Source organism: Pygocentrus nattereri, chromosome 1 (assembly GCF_015220715.1).
Source record: "Pygocentrus nattereri isolate fPygNat1 chromosome 1, fPygNat1.pri, whole genome shotgun sequence".
NCBI lineage: Eukaryota > Metazoa > Chordata > Actinopteri > Characiformes > Serrasalmidae > Pygocentrus > Pygocentrus nattereri.
Window position 1 is genome coordinate 40,349,676 of NC_051211.1, and position 10,734 is coordinate 40,360,409.

At 41.5% G+C, this 10,734-nt stretch overlaps 1 protein-coding gene across 2 annotated transcripts in view; it reads right to left on the reverse strand.

Annotated features, from left to right (window-relative positions):
• Positions 1–10,470, reverse strand: part of ahcyl2b (adenosylhomocysteinase like 2b) — a 43,012-nt gene extending 32,542 nt beyond the window's left edge. For both annotated transcript variants that reach the window (XM_017693993.2, XM_017693991.2), the window contains exon 1: positions 10,088–10,470. In XM_017693993.2, coding sequence (XP_017549482.1) covers positions 10,088–10,405 — 318 coding nt within the window. In that variant the 5' untranslated portion in view covers positions 10,406–10,470. The remainder of the gene's footprint in view (positions 1–10,087) is intronic.
• Between the last annotated feature and the right edge of the window lie 264 nt (positions 10,471–10,734).

A 10,734-nucleotide genomic window follows, 5' to 3' on the forward strand; every position in this document is an offset into this window, starting at 1 on the left:
GTAAGCACCCGACACTATACCAATAAGAGTCCATGGGCAAGATTCCTACCTTCAACTACTTGTGTAAAATGATCAAGTTGTAAGTCGCTCTGGATAACAGCATCAGCCAAATGCCGTAAATGTACACAACCTCAACTGTAGCATATAGATGGTCTCTCAATGTCTAAACTAGAGGTCATTTTTTCCTCATCCATCATTGCAAATACATTGGTACTATTACTGACTGCTAGCATACAGAATCTCTTCCATAAACCATTTCATATGAACAAAATGGGAAGCAAAAAAGAGCTGTAACAAATCCTGGATCACAAAAACCTGAAGAGCCATGAAATGTGGTCACATCTGGGGGTACATGCTCCAGCTGAGGGCCTGCAGAGCTTTGAGTTGTAACATAGCAACATATTAAAGCAATACTTCACTATCTGACGACTGCTGGACAGAGCAAAGCTAAGTAAGCAACACCACATGATCACAACACCTGCTGAAGAAAGGGCCAACTGCCATCCTTACGAAGGCCCAGTGCTCCTGCTGTCCATAAATAAGCTCAGCCAGGAAATACCACCAGCAATGCATTATTTGATTTTTGCCTTTTCTCACTATTCTAGTTTGAAGCTTTCTTATGATAAAAGGCAAGCATGTCACTCTGTGCACTCTATCGGCTTATCAAGAGCAACTGTGAAGACAAAACCCTTGTGCATTGGTTTGCTGGACTAAGGGAACAGTATAATATGATTCAACAGCACAAAGTACACTCACTAATCTCCCAAAGTACAAAACATTGGTAGTGCAATTAAGCCATAAAAAATATAAAGAGTGGCTCAACACCCTAAAAGTGCACAACAAGAATAAATGCTCACACAGGAAGCAGTACTTACTTTCGTGTTAGTTTAGTTTGCTAGCGCACAACGAGCCTCTACAACACAGAATTATTCCACCCGTGATGAGTCTGGCGTAACTTCACTAAGTAAGGTTGAAAGATTAATTGCTTTTATATTGAAATTGCAATTTGAAAGAGGGCGATTTTAAAATGCAAATGTTGTAATTTCAATTATTCAAAGTTGTCATAAGTTTTAAACAGCGAAATGTAACCTACTACAGGAGAAGTCATGACATGGCAAGTTCGACACACTGCATTCATGCATCAAGCCCAAAAATAAAAGGACACGCTCATGGCAAACGCAAAATGCGCAGAGACTTTATAGAAAGCACTTGTATTTAAAGTGCCATTGCAATATTACTCAGAGAAATCAAGATTAGATTTTATCACCAAATCGTTTTGCCTTATGTCTAAGCTGATGACAGCCTGCTGACAAGCTAAGCTGAGAGCAAAATCTCAGCTGAGATACAAGAAAAAATGATAACTTGTTTATGTTCTGAGTGCACCATTATGGCACACTGCCAAGGTCACCAAATCAAAATTAAATGTGAGAGTAGCAGGAAATGGACATATAAATGCATAGAGATTCAGTTTCACAGACAAAACTAAAAGCCCAAAAAAAAGTGATAAGGCAACAGATTCAGGGGCATGTATTAAAAATATATTTTAGCAGCAAGAATGTAATAAATTTCCATTTGAAGTTACACACTTGTAAACAGTATTGTGAAAGAGGTGAAAGACCATCAGTCAACATGAGAAACACACAAACAAAAGAGATAAATAAATAAACTATGAAACAAATAAAAACAGATGATCACTCAACAATGCTGGTAAGCTATAAAGAGATGCATTAAAACAGTTGCCAGGAAGGCTGTCTTCAGCTGTACGCATGCCAGGAAAAGACCCCATGTGAATGCTGCATGCAAGGAAGACAATGGAGAGAAGTGCAGCTTTTACTGTGCTCACTTACAAACTCAAGCAAAGCAGAAAAAGTACCATGTAACCAGTCAAATGGGACACAAACCAATGACACATTTGAGGTGAAAACTATAGTTACACCATGTCCATGACCAAATCTGATAGCAGTGGATCACCAATGATCTCTGACACCTATGTTCCTGTTAGACTTCATTGCAGCAATTCTTAAAAGCACAACCAAACACAAGAATAAAAGAGACACAAGTCAATGACTGACAAAGCAAAAGGTGTTCATAAATGTTAAGTAATGAGACCTTTGGTTGGAGATTAGCCTTGGAACCAGACACCATGAGCTCCACAAGGAACTATAGCAGGAGGAAATTTTTAACTTTGGAATAGAAAAGAATGGTATCTGGCTCTGTGTGACGGCTTGTATCACTAATGAAATCAGGTCCACACGTACACCCAGAGAGTCCATCAAACAAATCAAACAATTCCCTGTAGTAAGCAAGCAATCTTGGCTTTATCTAAGATGCGTACTTCACCAGCGTGCTAAGTTTGAGAGAAGACATCCTGTTGTCTACTGTTGTCTATGCACTTGGTCTTAAATCACTGACTGAATATCAGTAAAGTGAAATTACCTGACATCTCCATGGATATTTGCTCATCATTAACAGGCTTCAATGATTACGCTTCTCTGTGGCCTGTAGTCATTTTGGACTGGTCTCAAATTCCAGGCAATATTCTAATGTGTTATATTCATTTACACAGTACTGTGCTTACTTTAAAAAATGGATTCTGGAAACAATGCCTTAGAAGAACCAGTTTTTTTAGGGACCTCAAACTTTCAGTGTATCTCTAGGAAGAACCCTTAAATTGGTTTAGAGTCCTTACATTACATTACATTACATTACATTACAACAGCAGTGGGCACCCATCTTGTTTATACGAAATGTAGTAACTTGTTAATTCATGGAATGTAAAGACATAATGACAGGATTTTTGAGATCTCGCTGATAATTTGACTCTCCTTATACTTCAGTAGTGAAAGGCAGCACACTTCAGTGCACTTATGAGGGTACCATCCCCCATCAGAGCTGCAACCACTACTTTTTCTCTGACCAGTCACCGTATTAATAAACACAGGATCACGTGTACAACTCTCCATGGTTCATCCAAGCGTGTCTAGTTCCGTTTCCATCAGCAGGTTGCACATGTGCCTTTGGTTATCAGCTTTCAAGCATTTCCTGTGATGTGTGACATGAATGAAACATGTCAATGTATGGACAGAAACAAGCTATTCATTGGCCATGAACATTTATTCACAGAGAGAGAAAGCTTTTCAGAGAGCTATGAAATATGTTACTGCACTCTTTCTGTTCCTGCATTCCTCAGAGTGGCCAGGCTTCACACCATGGTGAGAAATATTTCCTATAGACAGATCACTCTCTGAGAACAGAGTGAACAAATCTCAGAGAATCTCAAGGAGAAACACACTGACAAAACATTTCTGAAGAACGAGTTAAGCAGCGTGGAGTTTTATTTCTTGAGTAATAAATAGGCCTGTAAACGAGGGAAGATGAGGTGGAAGAAGTCTGCCGCATCGAACTACTTCACGATTTCTACATGGAACATCAGACAAAAAATTTATAACCTCTGCTCCTGTGAAATATCAAGAGGGTGTACAATACCTAGGAACTTCTACACTACACATAAACATGTCCTGCTCCGAACGCAGAATACGGAAAACAGCAGAAGCAGAAAGAAATGATGTGTTGGTTCTGTTGATCAGAAGTAACTTAACTTACATGGGTATGCGCATGTTAAACTACTTAATTCTCCTAAAGTACTGCAATTTTTGAAAACATTGTTTTCAGGTGAAACAAAAATCCCATCAGCTCAGCCTGGAAACCTGTTTACACAGAATTGAGATAAAGAGGCTTCATCTAGTGAAACAAAAACACCATCAGACTAACACGTTACAATGCTGAAGCTGTTCAATGAGGCAGCAGCAAGAAGAGCTTTGTCATTTATTTACATATTTATTATTACAGAAATAAGATGTTAATAATTATTTCTCACGTTATTTACTTTACATTATTTTGATTTTTTAAAAAAAGACTTGTGTTAACTTGACTGTCAAATACTGTGTACAATATAACCCTCTGACTTAATTTGATTACAATTCTTTGTAAAATTCACAAACTCTCAAACTATTCAACTACTGCGGTGAGATCTAGAGTTATTATTAAGACACATGTGGATGGAGATACAATATACCAGACATGTTTGTAATTTTACTTCTATTTTTCAAAGTAGTTCAAATATTATTTTGACCCAAAAATGATCAGCTATAATCAACTTCAATGTTCCAAAACCAATGTAGTTAAAGTGCCATTTTTACACCTCCATTAATGAATGATGAAAGTTCTGGCTGTTGAGATGATGGAGGAGGTGCTGGTGTCACAGAGGCTTTGACTCATGGGAGGCCCCTGCAGGGTAGCTGCTGCTGACCAGCACGAACACAGTGAGTCATGGGAACCCGACACGTTTCACTACTGCAGGACAGAGCACGCTCCCTTACGTCACGAAGCTGAGTCTGATCCCCTTACTTCATGAGATAGAAAACCAGGACCGCAGCAAAAATAAAGACTTAGATGTTCCCCCAGCCCAAGGGACAACCCAAGATGTCCTACATGTCTTTGATGCTGGTTTTGACCACTATGCTGTATATGGTAAACTTTCTATGAAAACCTATTCACAGGCTGGACTGGCTCCTTTACTTTATCACATGCCAGCTTCACAACTTTATACATCCACCAATAACATCCGGTTTCTAGCTTCATATCTATGGAACATGTACTCTATAGACAGTCCTATTCTAATAATGGAAGTATGTACCTATTTTTACCTACCAGCAATCCTTTTGCAGGGCTCTCCCTGCACACTGTTGACATCACACTATAAGCCTGTTAACCATACAGGGAATTACGGCTTAAAAACATAACGTTACAAGAAGCTGAAGAAACAAGTAGACTACATAATTCAGATACCAGGAGTGGGAAATAAATTGAAATATGTAAAGTTTTTTTTTTGGCATTATATACAGATAAGTACACCATGGATATCAGCAGCAGCTCTACAACACTGAGCCACTACATGCATCATAAAAATAGCTGTTCCTACCTATTCAGAAAAGCAAAATATTGCGAGATGTATCATGTAAATGTCTTCAAGTATCGTGATGAGGTATGCACAATGGCACTGGTATTAGCAGATATTTGCTTCAAAAGAAAAAAAATTAATCTGACAGATTTGACCAATATTTCAAATTAAAATTTGAAGAGCTGATTAACTGCAGTGTGAAAAAGTAGAATGAGTGACACTAGGCCATTATACTAAAATGTGGCAATTTTATACATTTTATATCTGATACTTTTTGCATGTAATTTTTCACACATTTCACACATTTACACTAACAACAATTCAATATTCTAAATAGATTATTCAATAGTATCAAACTCTGTATCAGAAAGTACTAAAAAATATGTACTCAGTCTGAAAAAATCAGTATTGATGCATGTGTGTGTGTGTGTGTGTGTGTGTGTATACACAAACACTTGCACTTTTCCAATTGTTTGTGGTTTTATGCAAATGCTGGTGCCAGCTTCAGCTTCACCAAACATCACACATCAGTTGTCCCATATATGTGTCCAATACACTCACACTATCAGACACTGCTGTAGTTTTACCAGCTCTTCCACAGCTTGCTGCCACACAAGGCCTTAAGACCTCAGCATGGTCTGCAGCTGACAGAGTCCAGCTTCAGGTGGTACAAGGCAAAAGAAGCAAGGCAATCACTGGTGTCCATGTAAAGGTAAGGATAACCTCAAAATTAGACCATTCCTTTATGTCTATTGCCTCAGAAACAAAGTGGAGAGTCCAGAGTCTGCTGCTGAAACACGTCTGCTAAAGGCAGTAACAGTGTACTCTGCACTCATTTGAGGCATACCAGTGTTACAGTTATGACAAAGCTCATACCTGAGGTAGAATTTCCACTGGTATGCTGCCCACTTCAATGTTCCTGTAACAGCACTGGCAGACACATACATAAACAATATTGTATATGTGCATCCGGCCCACAGTTTCCATAACAGTACATATTATATTTTATGGCCCACTATGGCAGCGCTATGCCAGTTGACACTGTAATATCAGGTCAGTGTTAGCTGCTATCACTGGACGCAAAGAATAAGTACATGGCTGTTATCACTCCATCTCCCACACATACACTCGCTGAACTCCAGGTGTGGGACGTTCATGACAATTTTGGGACACCCTGGGTTAATACCATAATCATCACTTCTTGTAAACTTGAGCCACTGCATACCTATCTGCGGTTAAGAGGGGAGGGCAGCTTAATCTATGCTGCGTTAACATGGGTAGGCAAGGATTAGAGGCATCCACCCATGTAACACAAGTACCCCGCCCTTGTCCGCACCAGAGGATCAACAGCTCTGTGATATAACAAACGTTTAGCAAACTGGCTATTGCAAAAGAGCTACAAGCCTGCTTTTACAGACAGGAACATAGGCCAGCTATCAAAGCTTAGTTTCTCTGAAAAAAGGCTGCGCCGGTCACAGTTATGAAAGTACTCTCATACAGTGTAGACTGAGCTAAATGATGATAACTGAGTAAGTTTTAAGAGTATTTTTGGGATGTCGCCAATATCCCCTCAGAAAATCCAGCAGCTGCACATAACAGCATCCTCTCACACTGGTGTCCAAGTCTAACAATGCCAAGCCCTCTACCTATGACAGGACGTGGTTCAAACTAGGTGTATCCACCATCTGCCATCTTGCTGCAGTTGGAAAATTAATTAATTTTACTGCCATGCATTAAAAGATAAAATCAAGCAAACTCATCCGTCCTCCCTTAAAGTTTGGTTCTGTCCGTGTGTACACTATCAAAGAAAAAACCTTCATCAATTACCAGCTATAAATCTTAAGCACTGATTATGAGGGTTATTAACAGTCCTCTCAACTGTATCCTTGAACTACAGACCCTGTATCAGATCTGAACAGTGACTGGTAGGGATACACAACAATGTCTGATTTATTAGCAGATATTTGTCTCTCTCTCTCCACCTCTATATATACACAATGAACAGGCATAACATTATGACCACCTCCTTGTTTCCACGCTCACTGCCCATTTTATCAGCTCCACTTACTAAACAGGTGCACTTTGTAGTTCTACAGTTACAGACTGTAGTCCATCTGTTTCTCTGCATACTTTGTTAGCCCCCTTTTACCCTATTCTTCAGTGCTCAGGACCCCCATGGACCCTCACAGATCAGGTTCTATTTAAGTGGTAGATCATTCTCAGCACTGCAATAAAACTGATGTGCTAGTGGTGTGTTAGTGCATGTTGCACTGGCCTGAGTGGATCAGAGACAGCAGTGCAGCTGCAGGAGTTTGTACACACCTCAGTGTGACTGCTGGACTGAGAATAGTCCACCAATTAAAAATAACCAGCCAACAGCGCTGTGACCACTGATGAAGGACTAGGAAGACCAACACAAACTGCGCAGCGGCAGATGAGCTGTCATCTCTGACTTTACATCTACAAGGTGGACTGGCAAGCTAGGAGTGTCTAATAGAGTGGACAGTGAGTGGACAGTGTTTAAAAAAAAACCCAGAAGCACTGCTGTGTCTGATTCACTCATACCAGCACAACACACACCACCACACCACTGTTACTGAAGTGCTGAGAATGATCCACCACCCAAATACTACCTGCTCTGTGAGGGTTCAGGGGGGTACTGACCACTGAAGAACAGGGTAAAAGGAGGCTAACAAAGTATCAGAGAAACAGAAGAACTACAGTCTGTAATTGTAGAACTACAAAGTGCACCTATATAGTAAGTGGAGCTGATGATATGCCAGAGAGAGAGAGAGAGAGAGAGAGAGAGAGAGAGAGAGAGAGAGAGAGAGAGAGAGAGAGAGAGAGAGCGCGAGCGAGAGCGAGCGAGAGAGAGCGAGAGCGAGCGAGAGAGAGCGAGAGCGAGCGAGAGAGAGAGAGAGCGAGAGAGAGAGAGAGAGAGAGAGAGAGAGAGAGAGCGAGAGACAGACTATTATATTCTAACTAGTACTGCCCCTTTTCAAACACAACCAGTAAATGAATACATTCATGAACAGTTAACTGGTTAACCACAGGGGGAAAACGACTGGTAGGCTTACTTTTTTAGGCAACAACACTGGTGTTGCACAAAAACATAACAGCATGCAGAGGAATACGCTTCAATACATTTTATTACCCGAAAACAGGCTTGGCATACTGATGGATGTGGTTTTTTGTTAACAGAGGTGGTCTTTTCAGGTGAGCTAACAGAGATAACAAGCGTAATGCTGGACGCTGATGAGCTCTCGCTGCCTTCTACACAATGCCTTTTCTCCCCGGTGGACGATGTGCCAACATGTTTGTCAATATTTTCACCGTTTCTGGACGTAGCTAACATCAGCTAGAGTTAGTTAAACTGCGATTTCTTTGTAAAACAATTAATCTTTCAGCATGTCAAGCAGGTATTCGTTCCAAATTGGTCTTGATTTGCAAACCATCATGATGAATCAACTTTGTTTCATGCTAGCTTTCACACAAACGATGTAAGCAGCATAAACAACTCAAGGAAGACTAATAATAGTAAAAAATCTCTACCGTTGCACATCTGAACTCACGTCACATCCCAGTCACGGACAGACCCTACAGCGGTCCAGCAGGGAAAAGCCAAGCAGGGTGAAAATTCCCTTAAGTACCTAATCTTTCCCTGGCTACTTAAAGCTTATGAAAGCGAGAGGTGACAAATGTAGCTGGGTCACAGCTTACGTTTGCCCCTGCTGAGGAAGGCTGGTGGTCACTGGCTAGAAATGACTCAGCATCACTGACACAAAATGGTGGAGCAAAACTGATTTGTGGTGAGCTTTTCAATACTAAAATAACAAATGCTTTGCAAAACGCAATTTCCTTCAGAGAGATCAGAGGGATGAGTGCTGCGGTCCCTGGAGTGAAAATTTCACAAAATGTACTTTGATGAAAAGCTTGGGATGGTGTGTCCATTTCTGACTCACTCTCTCTCTCTGGGTCTTATAAAATGATGAGGAATAAAATGAATCTGGCTGTTCCAGGAGTCCCCCATAACGATCTGAATGACCTTGCTGTAACAGCGTGTAGGCCGATGCTGAAGAGACCCCCACGGGAAGCCAGGCAACGTGCAGATGCCACTAGACGCCTTGCATGCTAAGCAGACGTGACTGGGTTTTTTTTAAACGTACGCTTACCGTTATAACTGACTTAGTACACTGCCTTAACAGACATAGGGAGCACTTATGTATGTTAGGTATTTATCTTTGACATTAGATGCGGGTATCGCTGGTTACCACGAATGAAGTACCACGAATGCAGTAATTCAGGTAAATAAAGCTGGCACATCAGTTGGGAATGTATCAACATAACGTTGCGTTAGTGTATAAAACCATAAGTACCCTGCACATGCCACCTCACACGGGGCAAATGACGTAAAATACTGACAACCACACGTGTAATCGGACAATAAACACTATGAGGCTCGCGGTATCAGTCATACCACAACAACACAACTAACGTGAAGTTAACTAAATCTATACAACAGCAGGTCAGGCCGATATAGATTTCGTTACTCGTTGTTCACTTAAGCGAACTTGCTCCTCACATCTCCTCGCGTGTTTGTGTTGTCACGAACTGCAGCTTGTGACAACCTCCAGTTACACATATAAACAGGCGGAAGCCAAAGCTCTGCCACCTAGAAATTATATAATGTTGTCTGTATCGAAAACCAAACAGTCAAAACCCTGTCGAATACAGCAGAACTGTACACGCAGCGCCACGACAACGCACTGCGGACAAGTTAGCAAGCTGGCTAGGTCCATTAAATTAATGAAAGCCAACAAAACATTTCCTCTCAGTTGGCTACCGATAGCCTCGTCAAGTCCACACACACTAAAAGAGGCGATTTGGAATACTGACACTGTGGCGGCTCTTTCACATTACTAGACAAACCGCTGCTGAAAGACGAATAAAGTGAGCTAAACCTCGCTGCTACGCTGCTAAGCTAAGCCAAGCCGAGCCGACAAGAGTTCCGAGTCTTCTCACACAATGACCTGCTAGCTCGGCTAACACGCACGGCTGTTGTAAGAGTTTACTCAAGCGACTCGTGTAAAATTCCTCCAGGACGCGAGTTCATGATCTCGACCATACCTTTTTCATTCTCGGAGCCTCCGCGACCGTGCCATCGCGGTTAACGAACGCTTCGCCGCCGTTCTGCTGCGGATCCGGCCGCTTCATCGCGGACGCCTGGGGGATCTTCGCGGTGCTCGGCGCCGAGCTCAGCGGACTCGGGTCTCCCTTCACCGCGGGCTCCACTGCCGGAGATGTAGCCGAGGCGTTAAGGTCAGTGTTGGACAAGCCTTTCTCGTCCGTCTTGGGTGCCACCGGCGACACGGCCGACAGTTCTTTATTAGGAACGTCTTTTAATTCGACCTCGGCCATTTTCGCTGCCACAACCTGAACTGACATCGCTGCAATCCAGTCCGTTTTCACCCAGTACAAGCGAGAGCGACACAAACGGATACGACTAGCTGAGCGATTAGCCGCAGAGGATTGTGGTACATGTAGTCTTCAAAGCTAAGGGCGTCATAAATAATTAAAACCACGAGAAGAAATCCTGATACAGATTGTTCACAACTATATTTTGTCACACAACACGTGAAATATTATAAATATATAACAAATATAAAACATTTTATTTGTTCTAGAAAACAGTGTCTCACCTGAAAGATTGCTCATACAACTCTCTCATGAGCCAGTAGATCAACATGATTCACATGAAAAGTTTCCAATGTTTG